We start from the raw sequence: 17,773 nt of genomic DNA, 5'->3' as shown, positions 1-17,773 counted from the left end.
TTCTTTTCACTTGCCATTTTCTTCATATCTTTAGTCAGCTGGTTTGAATATACTGCTTAATTTTTAGACAAGGTATCCGACAGTAATGTTGAAATATATGCCGTGACTTAAGTTGACTCATACTTTGCTACTGGTGGCAGCAGAACAATCGTTCCCAGGAGAGAAAACATAGAAATATCCAGGGATAAAATATAAACCACTTTACACTTCTCCCTGATGATAAGGTGTCATAACACTTTATCACAACAGCACAATATCCTACAGGTTATTGCAGGTTTCTGTATTAGTCAGCAGAACTTTATTTCAATAGAAAGGGACTGCTTCTCATTGTAAGCCAGAATTACTGCATAGAATAGTCCCGGTTGAATACTGGGGCCACTGGCACTCGTCTCGAAACGGCACTTGGACATATCGTCACGATTTGGTGGTGGTTGTTGTTTGAGTTATAATAAGCTTTATCGCACTCCTTGACAATTTCAGCACATCATACTGAGAGGTTCAATTCATCTGAGAGGTCAGAGGGTTGATAAATAAATGACTGGAGGCATTGGTAGCAACAGGGCATGCTCAGAATAGCATTCACAATTGAAAGATTTGATTTGTATGGCCTGTGAGAGATTAAATTACACATCAGGGTTAAACTGTTTACTTCTGTGTATCGCATGAGATAAGTTTATGGCTCCATGCTGCGGTCCACTGAGTTTGATGATTAGCATGTCGCGTGTATAAGAATGGCATAAAATAGAGTAGATTTACATTATCATGGCTCACTGTGCTACGGGTGCCTCATCTTTCCTTTGTATCAATAGAATTTCATCAGCTGAAGGGATTTTTCCAGTTGCTCATTTAACATCCATCTATTAATGATCAGTTAGGAGTTTTAAAAGTGTGATAGCTGGATATTTTTGCTGCTGTGACCCATTTTGGTCCACTTTTGATTTTTAGGTGTATACGTGACTTCAGTTAGCCCGAACTCAGTTTTTGCATATGCTTTCCTTTTTTCTAGTTCCCTGTGGTGGAGTCTTAACTGAACGCAAGGGTACTATCCTCTCTCCTGGATATCCAGATCCATATGCCAACTATTTGAACTGTGCCTGGAAAATCTCTGTTCCTGAGGGAGCCGGCATCCAGGTGAGAAGACACATGCAGATCTTAGCAGAGTCATGTTTGATGAAAGATTAAGAGATTTTTTTTTTGAGGGGTGGATTTATTACTGATACATACAAATTAGCCATTTCCCAACTCATGCTTTTTTCCTTTGGAAATTTGTTAAGGTTTCATACTTATTAAACTTTTTGTATTATGTTATGTTTCCCTTTCAGATTCAGGTCGTGACCTTTGCCACAGAACACAACTGGGATTCGCTGGATTTTTTTGATGGCGTTGATGGTAACGCCCCAAGGCTTGGTAGCTACTCAGGTAAATGTTATACATCTAAAATTTAATTGTCAGCTCCCACTTGATTTTCAATCAGGTGTCACAAGATCCCAGCAAGAGACAGATGCGGTGATCGAGCTGATGACATTTGAGAATGCTGTCAAAAAAACAATAAAAAAGGAGAAAAAAAGAAACCCTTGCTCTGTCACAGTGTCCTGGCCTTTGCAGTTGAGAGCTTTATAATGTAACCCCTGTTTCACTTGGGAACTTTACATTTGTAGTGTTGCCTTCGGGTTTACATTATTAGAAACGGTGCATTTGTCACTCAGTAACCTATAAGAAACAGGTCATCACGTCACTTCAGATGCTCAATTATGGAATATGAGGGGCTGGTTTAACATAATGACTTCAGCCTTGATACGGAGATCTCCTTTAGGAAAAAGACACTCTCTGAAAAGTGAAACAGCCCCACAGTGCAGAACTAACTGCAGTGTGAAAAGGGTCAGGCGTTTTAAATGGCTAGCAATCATGTTTAGCTTTGGCTAAATTGATAAAGATGATTATAATTACAAGCCAAAGTCTCACCGCAAATTCCCAAAGACACGGGGAACAGAGAAAATGTTCCCTGAGCTCAGCGTAGCTGCACATACAGATTATTTTGCAGTGAATTTGAATTGTAGACCATTCCTCTTCCTCGATGTGATTTTATGCATCTAACTTCTGTGACTAAAGAGCTAGAGGAGATGTACCAAGCATGATTTTCTTAAACTGTGTAACAGAAAGCAGTGCAGAGTTAAATACTTTGCACACGTTCACATGCTTTTGGTAGGCTTAAATCCAGAAAGTGAAGTACACAGGCTCTGACACAGAGTTTTGTATATTTTATGATTCAGGTACAACAATTCCCCAACTGCTGAACAGCACATCCAACAACCTGTACCTGACCTTCCAGTCTGACATCAGTGTATCTGCCGCCGGCTTCCACTTGGAGTACACAGGTATGAGGAGAGACGGCTCGTCTGCCTGCCTGTCACTTTGTCTGTTGTCTTTCTGTGTCCATCTGCCACTGACTTCCAGCTGCTGCACAAGGGTATAAGGAATAAGAGGGACAGCTGGTGTGGATGGCACAGTTGGAGCTATAAAAAATGGTGTGAAATGGAGAGTAAGTGAGTGGGCAAAGCTTTTTCTTCCTCATTATCTTTTCTAATTTTTAGGCTTTGTATCCGCTTTTCTGGTATGGTAGCTTGGTATTCCCAAGTGGCTTCTTTTTTAAATTCCCCCCATAGCTTCAACTTACTGGACCCACATCCTTTTTCTTTCATTCATTTAGGGACTAAGTTTCCTTATCTCTCAGTGGACTGTTCACTTCCAGACATATTTGCTAAAGAGCATGCTAAACATTTACTGTGCATCAGAATTGAAGGAGTATAGCGTGCCCCAATGGAGTGCCTGATTTACTCCCATTTAAAAATTGCACATCTTAAAGAAAAGGCTATGTCCTTGATCCATGCAGCTTTTCTTTAATTCACTTACACTGCAGGCACCATTCTTTGTCTCTTCTAATGTCCTTTTCTCTTAGTTAAATTTTAAGCTGGCGTGTATTGTCTTGTTTGCTCTTCACGTTTGTCTTCCTGCTGGTTTTTTACTAACCACTCATTGGCTGATACGAGACTGTGGGCAGACCCACTCATTGTCTGTGATGCACATTTGTGGCAGTGTGGAAAGACCGGGAAGACTTCCTAATGCTGTGATTAAAACAGGACGATATGGAAATGTCAAAAACAGAAATGACGGCCAACGCGTTAACACATCCAGCCTTGAATTTTTTTACACATACATAACAGCTAAAGAGTCACACTTTTTTTTGAGTGAGCTCAGTTCAAACTGTCACTTTCTGCAAATTTGTTGGAAAACAAGAAAAATCACTGCTGTCACCGTGTGTGTCCTTGCTGTCAGTTGTGTCAGTCTCTGAGCGTCATGCCACTGTTGAGAACGACTTCACAGTCATGTATCTCACAGTAGGTGCTTCGTTCTTCTTGTTTGGAGCCACTCTGTACTCATGTCTCTCAGTGCGCTCTTTCCTTTCTGCACTTCCACGCCATGTCACCCCACCCCCACTACCTCTACCTACCGCTGAGAATCACAGTCAGCTCTTTGCTCTGTGTCTGTCTTACACTTTGCCACTGCTGCCCTTGTAAAGTATACTCCCTTATTCTTTGTGCAAACCACGCTCCAGTTCCTCTCTGCTTTCTTCTCTTGCTATTTGTTACTTTTCCTGCTACTTTTCCTATCTGCAAAAAAAAAAAAGAAGAAACAAAATGGGATGTGTGATTAATCCATGTAGCTTCCCTATGGAACCACTCGTGAAGTATTGCAGTTTTTTCACTTTCTGATATTTTATCCTACATATAGCAGATTTCAGAGTCTAATTTATTTGGTCACATTAGCTATTACATTAATCCTCTTCTGACCTGTAGTTAGATGTATCTACACTGGTTGGCTTGAAATAGTCATTTATACTTCACGCACTTGAGTTTTTAGTTCCCAATTAATGCTCTGAAAGCTCAGTAGAGGGGGTAGAAAACAGCAACAGCTATTGGCACACACCCAGCCAACTAACCATCTGTTTTAAAATGTTTCCTTTGGGTGATTGTTGCAGTCCACTGAGACCAGTCATAGAAATTCTTTATACCACCCGCCAGTACAACATCTTAAAAGAAAAACGTTTAAGCAGCTCTCCTAAGGCAAACAGAATGCTATAGCTGAAAACATAATTGCAGTGTTCGCACATGCTGTATAGCAGCTTGCATCCCAAATCAAGTCCCATATTGGGCTTCGATCACTGCCGTCTACCAAAGTTTGGCTTATTGTCACTGCTACGTGGAATAACTGTGACACCACACTGAATCAATTGTTTGACAGCTCAGAAAGGTACTCTTTCTTTGACATGGTCTTAAGATCTTTCCAGACTTTCTTCAGTCACACCAAGAAAATATAGCAGTGTCAAGTCTATGGTTACTACCTGTAATCTCCCCGATAAGTACTTCCACATTTTTCCTTATGAATTACATCTATCACGGCTAAGCCTTGCAGCATTTTTAAAGATTAAGAGCAGAAATTACCAGGTTACTACTCATTCACATTTTCTTACTACACTATTTTTCAGTACTATGCTGTATGATGACCTGGAAAAAGTGACACTACTAGTGTATGTGAAATGCACATCTGTTAGCATTTGATACTAAACTATAAGCCTACTATTTGCATTCTGGTTCAAAGTTACTTGTATTAATAGCATCATCTGTGCATACACAGTTCACATCTATTCACATATAGACTTGGCTTTAGATTTTTTTATCAGTCAGTCCCGGCATGCAGCACAGCTGTGTACTAGTTTTAATGCGTCTTATTTAATCTAACCCAACATCGTATAGAGTACAATTCAAAAATTTGAGTCTGTCCAAACTTTTGACTGGTGCTGTAACTCTGTAAGAAAATATTGCAAGAATGCAGTCTTACATATTTTTGCTCACAATAAACAGGTTGCATAACAGGTGTCATTGTGACGCATGTATAATCTCAAGAGATCTGTTGATTGTTCATTTAACGCACTCACTTCCTCTGCACATAGTGTGTTAATACTAAATACATTCATGCACTGTATCATTTTAATACTTTAATGTCTTGATTAAGTTAATTGTGCAAAACAATTACAGTGGCTGGTTTATTATATTGATAAAAGTAGTCATATTTAAAAATTAGTGGCAGGATTAGGGATGGAAATCTGATGAACGACATAAAAATGTCACAGTGTCGTAATTGATATTGTGCCTCACACTTTGTTAATGTCTGTTTAAAAAAAAGAAAAACTGAGACTATCTACCTTAAGTTGTTTTACTGCTCCTCCACCCACAGGTGGAAACCACCACCTGCCACACTTTATCTCCTCCGCATCTTAAACTTGGAGTCGCCTGAGCTGTGAGCAGTGTGTATCCGCAGTATATTGCCTCGTAAAAATGAGCCGTTCATTTGCATATATACCTTTGCAAAGAAACTTTTTTCTCCACAGTAGGCTCTTCTATATTGTCTGACCTGCATGTTTTCCTGCCTCATCTTTCAGGTAGCTTTTATTGTCCCTGCATTTTTTCTTTTATTTTTTTTTTGTCTCGAACCTCCTCCTACTGTTTGGAATACTAAACAGTTGTGTTGTTTTGCAGGTCGAGTTTAATTTTTAAAAAATAAATACTGAACTGATCGAATTTCTAAAAAGTGTAAAGGCACAAGAGCAGAAACTCTCGGCTAGTGTGCACAACTGGGTAGTAACTGATGACACACATGATTGAAATTGCTTTGCCTGGATGCATTCGGCAGGGCGTCGTGTTTGATAAGGATAGCACTGCTTCAAGACATGGGTGCACATGCAGAAACAGGTGGCCGTTCCAAAATGTGATTCCTGACGGCTTGAGTGGAAACCATCACAAGGTGGCAGGAACCTGGACCATAATGTTGGCAGACGCACATGTTTAACCTGACCTAAGATCTGGTGCTCCACCTCTGGCTTTGGGAACTGTTCTCTGATTTTTCAGGGTCATTTTCCCGAACCTGGGCATTTTGTATTATTACAGGGTTTGACAACCTTTTAATATTTTCATTGTTTGAAGTGAACAGTGCAAATTTCACAAAACACTGCAAGAGACAGGCCGATTATTCCTTATCACGAGTACACATGACAATTTTAGAGCTGCATTGTGCTTTAATCTCAAAATTACCTTCTGGCAGCCTAATATTTTAGCAGCAACTGCTCCGCTCTTGTGAATTGTGTCATCAAATCTCCTTGAAATTAATTAAACATTTCTAAGTCGAAGAATTTGTCAAATTATTGCTCTTATTTATACCCACATATGACAGAACTTCACAGCTTCAAAGCATCCACCCACTCACCCTGTATAATCTCCAGCTGCTTTCACGTTGCTTCCTGCTCTGCGTCTCTTGGGTTACCGTCTCCTCCCACTCAAATATCCTCTCTAACTTTCAGTAGATGTTGAGTGGAGTGACCACTCCTGCTATTCAGAGTCACCTTTAAATTGTTCTGAATCTTTTGAGGGCACTTCCCCTACCATGTTTGTGTTTATCCACCCACTGACTTGTTTGGACAAGTTAACTCTTTGAGTGGGCTTGAATGCGAGTGCTTGTGAAATGCTTGTGTTTGCCTGCAACATTGTTGGGGATGCTGTATTTGTCTACACTATTCCGCTCCCTGCGGCCTGCTTACAAATTTTACATTACGAAGGAAACCTAATAAAACCATCTAGATTTGTATGTGGGTTATTACGAAGGTAACTAGCTCCTGTTTTTCGTCAGCCTATTTTCGTGTTGTTTGATGCATCGAAAAACAATGTTTGACAGACGACTGGTGCGATTTGAAAAATGTTTAAGATGAGCATGTCTCCAGTGCTGCCTTTCATTGAATAACAGCATTATATGCCTCAAAGTAATGATGTAAAATGTTTTCTCCTCTGCCTGTCAATATATTTTAGTCACTTCTTAGATAAATGAAATTGCAACCTGACTATATTTCTTGTCTTTTTTTCTTTCTTTTATTTGTAAAAAGCAGGCTTTGAGCAGGCTCAAATTTCCTTAAAATGTCCTACATTAATATAGTCCATATAGCTGGCATCACCATTGCTTTTAAGCCATTAAAACACAATATCTAGCCTTTCACTACCTGGCAAGTGGCACTGTAATCATTTCTTTCCAATGGGGCTCAATGCGTCTGTCAAGTAATACTTCAGGGATTGCTTTGTAATTTCACAGTGATTGCTTCAGATCACAGTCAGAAGGATTTTGCGATTACAGCCACGAGTAGAATAGCTTCATAGCTTGCCCCACTTTCTAAACGTTATGATGAGGGGAAAGAGAGACAAAGAGTCGGCGTGGTGGTGGTGGTGGGGTGGGGGGGCTTGCTCAATTAATATGCGATTATAAGCACATTAAAATGAGGAATTTTATAATTATGTCAAAAAGGTTGGTTTTAATTAAATTATTCCTTCCCTCTATAGGTACTGGTTGATTAAATGTAAATATTTACTCCAAATATATATGGAGGAGTTTCTTTGATATGCAGAAGAATGATCGCTGTCCACACTTGTGTGTTGTGACTCTGTCCTAAGCAATAGGTTTGGATTCGTGTCCAGAGCCGCTGCCTCCCAGTAATGGCCGAAAAGTTGGAGATCGTTACACTGTGGGTGACATGGTTTCCTTCCAATGTGATCAAGGCTTTTCACTACAGGTAGGTGGACATATGAAGTGCAGATCTGCAGCTCTCTTAGTGAAAAATATTGACCTGGCTAAATGAGTGACATTTTCATGGGGATGAATGTTTTAAAACAGAGGAATCAAGTCCTTTTGATGACTGTGTGTGTGTGTGTGTGTGTGTGTGTGTGTGTGTGTGTGTGTGTGTGTGTGTGTGTGTGTGTGTGTGTGTGTGTGTGTGTGTGTGTATGTGTGAGCGGAAGAGTACAGGAAAGAAGTATGTGAATAGGCAAGTGTGTTTGCAAGTTTATTTGTAGTGGTGCGCGTGTATGTGTGCGTACATTGCTTGCACGCCTCCCTGCTTGCATGTTTGTGTAAGTGTGAGTCCTAGTGTGTTCGTTACAAAGCAGCTTTAACTTCTTCCAATCCTGCCTGAGTAGATTCAGTAGCTGTGGCGTTTTGAGCTGTAGAACCTTCCAAGGCCACAGGCGATGGATTGTGTTAACAGTCGCCTCACTAATCCCACACCGATTTTTCTTCCCAGCTCGGGCATTCTCTTCTTTTCATATCCTCTCTGGACTAACCAGCAACTTCTTACACACATCTTCAGGCTGAGTGTCTGAACACCAGAAATAGACTTGAGGCGGGTGTAGTAACAAAAGCAAAAGTATGGATGAGTCTTTTGAGTTTAGGTAGGTAGTGTGTGAGTGTGCAGTATAGCTATGTTTTTTCAGGCGTGATGTTAGTGTACAGGTTTTTGGAGAATCACCCTGCATGTATGCATTTTACAAACATGCAGGCAAATTCCAGTTTCTATGTTTAAAAAAACATTAATGCTCTGAATATTAACCATCACATTTAGATTTCCTTTTTTGTATTCAACACAATTATGTTTGCAGATGTTTTTTTCTGTTCTTATCTCGGGGTGCTTACTCCCATTGTATACCTAGCAGCGAGAACATCCTGCCCTACTCTTGATATTTACACACAAGAAGGGGATTTTGACTAAATCCAAAGATCCATAGGACAGAGATAAAATATACTGGGGTCACCTGCTGGTTTGATCTCATCGTGTTCCTTTTCATTTTTAACTTCACAGTGTTTTGCTGAAAGGGAATTGACAGTAAACAGTTTTTGTTTGTTTTCTTGAACAGGGTAATGCATATATTACCTGCATGCCTGGTCCTGTCAGAAGATGGAATTACCCCGTACCTCTGTGCTTAGGTAATGTATTATCGCATACAGTCTGACAGCTCTAGTGACAGCATTTCAATGAGGCGATATTGTTGACAACAAACCCATATTTGTAGCACCAAACTCAAACTAGATCTTTTTCTTTCCCATTTTTGCCATTCAATTTTTCTCATTGACTCGTTTATCTTTCTTCTATCTTCTCCTTATTTATATTTCTCTCATACTAATATTTTTCTCATATACAATGACCCGATAGCTCAGCAGCCTCAAAGAGGGCATTTTATTGTATTAGGAGAATTTTATTGTACGATCGGGGGGTTGGGAGGTGTGATGGCTGGGAATAGATGCCTTGAGGGGGTTAGGGATTATGAATTTTCTGCTTTCCCCTTCGGTTGAAAATCAATAAGGCTTTGCACCATCTGAGTGTGCTGTTTGATTTCTGATACTCCTGATGAGACTCCCTTCTCTCCCCCGACACTTCCTCTCAAGTTGATTGTCACAGTGATAGTTTCCAGAGATTACCAACGAAGAACTCCACATTCTCTTTGACGCCTCGTTGTTCGCTTGCACCCTGCTCCTCTCAGTTATATACATATACATATACATAAACATATGCAATGTGATAAATGCACTCTTGCACACACAGACAAAACTGCACGGTTACCCAAAGAGCTCTTTGTGTAAATACTCTGTTCCTGTGGTTTTCATCGTTCACTGCAGACATAAATCCCGGCTTTGCTGTCGATAGGCATGTTCTCGGATGTGTGCGTTCACTCGTTAGCTTAAGTCTTCTCTCGTTTACAGTGCGTACGCTTCCCTGAACACCCCAGGATCTGTATTCATTTTGTTTGCTGATAAACCCACATCAAAGGCTTTGGATGCCCCTGCACCAAACGTATAACACCCTTTTAAGTGCCTCTCGTCTTCTCTTTTATTTCATACACAAGCAGGTCAAGCCCGTCCCCCCTCCCCACTACCAGGAACACAATTACCTCCCGAGATAGTTTGTGCCTCATTTTGGTCTTGGTTGATAGTCCCCAAAGAAATAGCAGCAATATCACTTGCGTTCTCCACCATTTGCCAGACAAATGCGCCTGTTGGGGTTGTGATGGGAAAAGCAGGAATGATTTAGTTTTAAGATTATAAGATTACACCACCTGGGTGTTCATGTAAGACTAGGTTGTGTGTCACAAGAGAGGGGTATAACCTTCACAGCAAGCTAAGTGTTCTCTAATGCACTCAGTCAAACAAGAGAGGGTGGGGTGTTGCAGGTGGGAGGTTGAAGTAATCACCTTCACCACTGAGCAAAACTGAGTTAGACTACTGAATAGTGACTCTCTCATTTATTTTGATTTAAAGCACCACTGAGCAAGGAGGGTGCCTTGATGTGCTTGTTTTTTTTTTCCAAGAAGAGATGGACAAGCACAAGTCAAAGACATAATCCAACAGACAAAGACCCTTCTCTGCTCTGCACAAAAACATATATATATATATATATATATATATAGACTATACATGTATATAAAGAATGTGTAGGATACACATGCACAACATATGTAACATTTATGCGTGTGCTGAAACTTTCACTCACACAAAGACACAGTGCTCTTTGCCCTCCCTGAATATGCAGCTCTCTAGTCATTGTTTTTCTTTGTTTTCCCACTGAGCTGCTCCATGGAGAAGTGACATGTTCTTTCTCCTTGGTTGGTCTCCCTCAGCTCAGTGTGGCGGCTCCATGACAGATTTCAGCGGCGTCATCCTCAGCCCAGGCTTTCCAGGGAATTACCAAAGCAGCCTGGACTGCAGCTGGAGAGTTCAACTCCCTATTGGCTTCGGTCTGTAACCTCTCCTCTCTCTTCTCCTGTGTAACTCAACAACCTGCTAATTTCAAGCATGTATAAGTACTAGTGTGTATAAAAGTTTAATACAATATTTGACAGGAATAGCCACTCTTTGCTCTCTTTTACTTCATTCATGTGCTCTTGGGTTTACCTCTTCCATTAACCTTCTCTTTCCTCTTCTTTAGGGATCCATCTCCAGTTTCTGAACTTCTCCACAGAGCCTGTTCATGACTATTTGGAGATCCGCAGTGGGAGCCTTGAGACAGGAACAGTGATTGATCGGTTCAGTGGCCCCACGCTGCCCAATCCTCTCTTCAGCACCACCCACGAGACTACTCTGTTCTTCCATAGCGACTACTCCCAGAACAAGCCCGGCTTCCAAATTGTCTACCAGGGTGAGAGAGAAAAACAGTGTAGCCTAAGAGGACGTGCATTGTTGTCCTTATTTTCTGTTCTGTGTGTCTACACATGCACGATATATATACATATTATAATGTCATGCAAGTATGAGCTGTATGTGAAAGTATCTTTTAAAAGTTTAGGCTTCTGAATGTTTTCTAGCTTTTCAAATTTTTTTCTTTTATCACAGTTATTGAGAATTTGCTAAAGGTACAGCATGTCTCCAAAGCACAGTAGGTACACCTCACAAGCACTGGGTGCTGTCTCTCAGAATGCCTCTGGAGGTTAGCCAATCAGAAAAAAACAGGGAACATTTAGGGAGAGTACCTTAAAGAGACAGGAGCTAAAATGGCATGTCTCAGATAGACAGTGAACTGAGGGGCTGCATAAAGGCCTAATATGAGATAAATAAGTTTTTTTGTTGTTGTTTTTTAACCATGTAAAGTACAGCATCAAAAATAGTCATAACAAATGATAACCAAGTGTCCATATCATGATTTTAGGTCTTTCCCTGTACTGTAGTCTGTTAGATATTTTGCTCATATAATAGGTTTGCAAAGCGTAAGAAGGTGAGGTGTTCTCTTCAAAAGTAAAGACTACCCCTGTTGAACAGCCCACGCTTTTCCTTTGTGACTTATTTACATCACTATAACACCCTGGCAAAATTTGGTGACTCTGTCCCCACAACAATGAAGTAAGTAAAATGTATTTATTAAGATACACAGGCAGTCAAAGCGAGGTACACAAAAAGATTAAAGTAAATAAGAGCATTAAGTGCCATAATAGGCAACAGAAAAATACAATAAGACACATCAAAACAGACGAAAGTTTTAAAATAAATAAATAATAATTAAATACAAATTCTCAGTAGAAAGCCTGTTCAAACAAAAACAAAATCCCTAGATGCTTAGTGTTCACACAATATGCAAATAATATGGCTAAATTTATTATCTGTTTGTTTCTCTCCTGCTCTATGTCCTCACATGTATGTATGTGTTTTATTACAACCAGATTCAACTATTCTCATTCACATAATTTTCCTGTTTTTGCTGTGAGCCAGCAGAACGATAAATAGTCACTCTTATGCAGCTCATCAAGGCTAATTTCAAGACATTTTCCAACCTGCTGCTGTGCATTACTAAAATCCATGTGTTACAACAGAGATGTAACAGTGTTGCCTGTCAAAATCAGTAGTACCTAAGTTAAAGAAAACAGATTTGATGTGATGGATGCGACATATAAGATGAAATTTAGAGGCTAAAGGATGTCTTTAGAATTTGCGTAAAGCTAAACATTTTCTTAGCAGGTGACAGTTTGTAGGGCTTTGCTCGTTATATGCATTTAATCATTGTTTTTAATCAAAGTTAAAATTATGAGATTTTAAATAAGCTTCCTATGGTCACTTTGAAATTGGGTTTTGCAAGTGACGTGAAAGAAGATTGAAGCGCTCTCTAACAGGACATGTAAAAGCCCATTATTTACATTAGGTACAGACAAGGGAGAAAGTTTTGTAATTAGGTATACACGGCAGTTTCTTCCACTGAGGTTGTAGGATTAAAGAAAACCTTTTGCATTTTCTGAAACATTGCATACCACATGTCCTTGAAAATTATTATTTTTACCCCAGTGTTGAATTCTGTGTTTTATGATCCTCTTTGTCTTGGATGGGTTTTACTTTCCCCCCCAGCATATGAGCTACAGAGGTGCCCAGACCCACGGCCGTTTCGTAACGGCATAGTGATCGGACAGGACTACAGCGTGGGGATGACCATATCCTTTGAGTGCCTGCCAGGTTACACTCTTCTTGGAGAACAGTCGCTCACATGTCTGCATGGAATCAGCAGAAACTGGAACCACCCCATCCCCCGCTGTGAAGGTGAGTGCCTTAGGTACCCTCTAAGCTCAGCAGTGTCCTTGCACCAAGTGTCATTCATATGCAGAAAAAAATTGGCACTCGATCTATTCAGTGTCTAAATGTTTCCTATGAATTTCTTATATTTGGTGAATCAACATATTCTGTTTATTCATCTCAAAATGCTCTTTCATGTTTCTGGTTTCAAAATCAGTAGGAAAATATTTAAATATTTGTGCAGCTAACTAAAGTAAAGGTGAAGATTCTTTTCCATTACAAAAAAATGTCTTTGTTATTTTAAATAGTTAATTTTATAATAGAATACAGTCTGCTTGGTGTGCTGTCTTTTATTCTAGCACATCAAAGCATGAGACTCACCAGCTATTCAACACTATTTTACTGAACTATAAACTGATGCTTAGCGATTATAATGATACATGGAGCATCTTCAAGTCTTTAATGCAAATCTGAACATGCTGGTCTTTTATGTAATTCTAAAGGAGTCGCCTCAGATGTCACTCAGGTACGCTAAACAATCTTTCATCAGTTAAACGATGCAACAGCAGACTTTATAAGACCACACCATAGTTTTATATTTACCTTAAAATGTTGTTTTGGTTCTTACATGCTGTATTGCTCCTGTCAGGTTTATAGCACTTCTTTTTTTTATCCTGTGGGTAATGCTTTGGCTTTGACTCCTAGTTCAAAGTCAGATTTAAACATCTAAGGGGGGTTTGATAGAGGGAGTTTTGCTGTCAAAATCAGTCATCATCATCAACTTCACAACAGCCAGTAACCATTCCTTGCATTTGTGTCTAACAGGTGCATTCTCCCCCCCAGTATCTGGGTGATAACCCAATAACACAGCGTTATGGTTTATTTTATCAACTGTTAGTGGCAATACAACCATAAAAGCTTTTATCACTTGAGGTATGACTGGCTTTCTATTTTTGTCCGACATTGCTTTCTCTCTTCCCTCCTCTAGCTCTGTGTGGTGGGAATATAACATCCATGAATGGCACAATTTACTCTCCTGGACACCCAGCCGAGTATCCACACTTCCAGGACTGCATATGGACCGTCAGAGTACCCCCTGGGTACGGCATCTACATAAATTTCTCCGTTATCAATACCGAGCCAATCTACGACTACATCACTGTGTGGTAAGCCCTCATTTCTCTCTCAGTATGACATTATTTATCAATCATCAGCTTATAGCACTCATGAAACACATGCTGTTTCTGTGCACAGAGCTCAATACAGACTTTTTCTTAACTACTTTTTCAGTTTAAAAGATCAGGGAGGGTCTGACCCCACTGACTTTGAGGGAGAGGTATCCTGGACCAGTTGCCAGCCCATCATAGGGTTCACACAGAGACAGACATCCACACGTAGGGCCAATTTACATTCACCGGTTAGTCTAACATGCAGGTTTTTGGACTGTTGGAGGAAGTTGTAGTACCTGCAGAAACCCCACACAGACAAACACAGAATGGTGCTAGCCAAATGTCTCGAGACATTCTTGCTGAATAACGAATTAATTTGAGCTTTACAAAGTAAACATGTTTTAAGGCCAGAGGCCAGTTAAGTAAGTTACATTCACAGCTTATGACAACAACCAGACATGACAACAAATATTTTAAAAATATGTCCTGACATTTACGCCTTTCTTTTACTAACAAAATCTTTTTCCATCCTTCTGTACAACTAGATTATTTTTATGTGACTAACTAACTAAAAGAAATTCAAGTCTGAATCACTGCGCTCCCTTTCTCTACTCCCCCAAACTTTTGCTTTTACTTTAGATCCCCCAGCAAGTGTACCATAAAAGACAGAAATGTGTATCAGCATGAAAACATCAACTTTGAGTTGCTTGGGATGTCTGTTTACAATTGAGAAACTTTACAGATAGTTGTACGACAGTAAACAATACTACCTGCCTCCTGTCACTCCAGCCACTATCTCCCCATCTCCCCTTTTCCCTGTATCTTTCTGCATCCTCTCTGTTGTCTGAGGCAGTCATAGAGCGGTCCTCATGGGTAATAAGGGAGGGAAATGCCTTCCAGCATCCAGGGCTGCCATTGATGGTATGGGAGGAGGGAGCCACTGGCACTACTGTTTTCAAATCAAATGGCGCATAAACAATCTGTCCCTTGATGGTAACATTTTGTTTCCCTGCCTGACTGCTGTCTCTTATTTTGTTGATCTCTCTTAAAAGAAACTGCAGTAAGACTTCCAGTATATACAATATTTAAGGTGAACAAATATAACAAAAAAAAAACATTTAGTGTGATTTAGAAAAGAAAGCCTGGAGCTGCTTGAAAGTGCCAGTAATTAAATACATTTCTCTTGTTAGAAAATAACATTTATACATAATAGAAAAGTGCTGTCTTCTGGTGCATTTTTTATGCCCAAAGAAAAGTACTGTTTGGGTTGTTTTTGCATGCTAACATGATATTTTACTCCAGACATAGATCACGGCCATGCACCTGCAAGGGTTTGAAAGTTCTCTGTGCTCTCATTAGGGCAGCTGATTCTCTGTTTTAGAGCTGCTAGCTAATGCATGGCTCAGAAATGGCTTCACTGCTAATGACAGCTTCTATTATTACCCCACAGCCATCCACCAATTTGTCTTTTCATCTTTTTAGCAGGGGAACATGTTGTCCATAAATGTAGTTTAATGTTGCAGTAGGGATATACAGATTGCTGTCAGTAAATTTCCTGAGAAATCTCAGGAAAAGCCTCTCCTAACTCTAAAGCTAATCCAGTGAGTCAAATAGCAAACCCTAATTACCGTTCAAGATATAAAGTGTCACAATATCCAATCCAGCGTCTATCTATTCATCCATTTTAGACGCTTTCTCCAGGCTCTACCTGGGGCATCTTGAGGTCCACCCAGGCCAGCTGGAATGTATAAGTATGTTCTGGGTCTGCCTTGGGGTCTCCTCCCAGTCAGACGTGCCGGGTGTCTCTTCAGGGAGGCATGCTAGAGGCTTCCTAATTAGGTATCTGTCTTTCTTTAACTGCCACTTTTCAGGAGAGGTCCACTCAACTAAAAAGTTCTAATGCTTTTGTAATGCTGTAACCCCAACCTACACAGGCTGCTTATGCTAGCTTTCTTTACTCATAAATCAAGAATTTTATCCTGAGGCTGAGCTCCAGCTCAAACAAGATACTTCAGTACACGCCTATCCTTCAGTTCCACACTTCCCAAATCCTCAAAGTGTGACGTTGTCCAAGAGATGCCTTAGACATGGCATCCGTGTAATTAGGATGATGGGTTTTTTGTTTTTTTTACTGAATTGAATTATGCTCAATACATTTTTGTATATCTTTGACTCTTGATTGCTGAGAAACATTTTGGAGTCTGTCAGGGGACACACTGACCTGCTCTTTGATTCCAGCAACTTGTTAAAGCAAACTGGTGTTTAACCAGAAATGATTTTCTGTTTCTGCCTCCCTCCTTTCTCCACCCTTCATTTCTTTCCTTTACTTTCTCCACCTCTATATTTCTGCACTAGGGACGGACCTGACCAGAGCTCGCCCCAAATCGGTCAGTTTAGTGGCAGCTCTGTACAGGAGGGCGTGTCCACCACTGCCAATCAGGTCCTCATCAAGTTCCACAGCGACTTCAGCACCAGCGGCTTCTTTGAGCTACATTATTTCGGTAACGTCTCCTAACTTAAGTGGCGACCTCATGCCTAACCTAAGTCTTCTCAATACCTTCTGTCATAGCATTGCTTCCAGCTCTAATGATAAATGATGAATGCAGTCTAAAGCTTTTTTTTCTTGCACTATTAAAACACCCTTTCAAAGAGGAGCTGATTAATAATAAAACGCTCCCTATCTCAAATAAATTAGTGATTGTTTTTTGATGATCATGAACAGTGATAGGTGGCAATTTCTTATCTAATCAAGTTTCAGTATGATGGGAGAGACACCATTTGCCTCTCTTTATTTCTGCCTTCAAATGCGCACACAGCACTCACTCTGTTCAAGGATTCAGTTTGTTTGCCCTTTCCCCAACAGCGTACCAGCTGAGAACATGTCAGCCACCCCCTCCTGTTGCCAACGCCACGATCTTAACAGAAGATGATGAGTTTGAAATAGGTTTGTGTGATTTTATTTGCTTGTTTACCAGCCAGAGACAATGTGAAGTGAAATCAGTTTGCAGTAGGCAGATTATTTGTGTGTGTGTAATTATATATAAGTAACTATGTATGCAAACACTGGTATACACATATCTTTTAAATATATGATTTAATTTGATGGACATTATGAACAATGCCGGGCATCCTCTGCACACGGTCGTAAACAATCAGAGGAGCCTATTCAGCGACAGGCTGCTTCTCCCCAAGTCAAAAACCAACAGACTTAAAAACTCCTTTGTCCCACACGCCATCAGACTGTTTAACTCCTCACTGGAGGGGAGAGGGAGGAGAAACAGGGGGACAAGGGAGGGCGGGAACAACTGAGTTGTAGGTGCTTTTCTACACTGTGCAATATTTGCAATATTTGTTTTTTGTTTTGTCTTTTTTTTTTTTTTTTTTTTCTTATATTTGACTGTGCAATAACCACTGTGCAATATACTCACTCAAATGAGCAATCCTATTTATCCATATTGTATATTCTGTATATATATATATGTGTATATGTGTATATATGGTGTATTTATTTATGCTTATATCCTTACTCTCTTTCCCCTTAATGTATCTGTAACATGCAACTTCTTTCGGTGCTTTGCTACTGGAAACTGAATTTCCCGGAGGAACCCACCCGAGGGATTAATAAAGTTTCATCTAATCTAATCTAATCTAATCTAATTTAAATGAAAAATGTGTTCCTTCTTGCACTTTGC

General features: G+C 40.1%; 1 protein-coding gene across 7 annotated transcripts in view; it reads left to right on the top strand.

The window, feature by feature from the left end:
• LOC146377328 (CUB and sushi domain-containing protein 3-like) overlaps positions 1 to 17,773 on the top strand; it is a 233,650-nt gene that overhangs the window by 146,201 nt on the left and 69,676 nt on the right. For 6 of the 7 annotated variants that reach the window (XR_014801636.1, XR_014801635.1, XM_084943659.1 and 3 more), the window contains 11 exons: positions 1,007 to 1,131; positions 1,323 to 1,419; positions 2,271 to 2,375; positions 7,548 to 7,666; positions 8,784 to 8,853; positions 10,542 to 10,658; positions 10,850 to 11,059; positions 12,751 to 12,939; positions 13,901 to 14,078; positions 16,437 to 16,582; positions 16,945 to 17,025. Coding sequence is in view for 5 of the 7 variants with exons in the window: in XM_084943659.1 (XP_084799785.1) it covers positions 1,007 to 1,131; positions 1,323 to 1,419; positions 2,271 to 2,375; positions 7,548 to 7,666; positions 8,784 to 8,853; positions 10,542 to 10,658; positions 10,850 to 11,059; positions 12,751 to 12,939; positions 13,901 to 14,078; positions 16,437 to 16,582; positions 16,945 to 17,025 (1,437 nt within the window). In the remaining 2 variants the exon portion in view is untranslated. The remainder of the gene's footprint in view (positions 1 to 1,006; positions 1,132 to 1,322; positions 1,420 to 2,270; positions 2,376 to 7,547; positions 7,667 to 8,783; positions 8,854 to 10,541; positions 10,659 to 10,849; positions 11,060 to 12,750; positions 12,940 to 13,900; positions 14,079 to 16,436; positions 16,583 to 16,944; positions 17,026 to 17,773) is intronic. The other variant, XM_084943657.1, reaches the window with a different exon arrangement.

The sequence above is a fragment of the Perissodus microlepis genome, chromosome 11 (assembly GCF_051167445.1).
Source record: "Perissodus microlepis isolate ML-2025 ecotype Zambia chromosome 11, ASM5116744v1, whole genome shotgun sequence".
Classification (NCBI taxonomy): domain Eukaryota; kingdom Metazoa; phylum Chordata; class Actinopteri; order Cichliformes; family Cichlidae; genus Perissodus; species Perissodus microlepis.
This window is presented reverse-complemented; position numbering and strand designations above follow the sequence as displayed.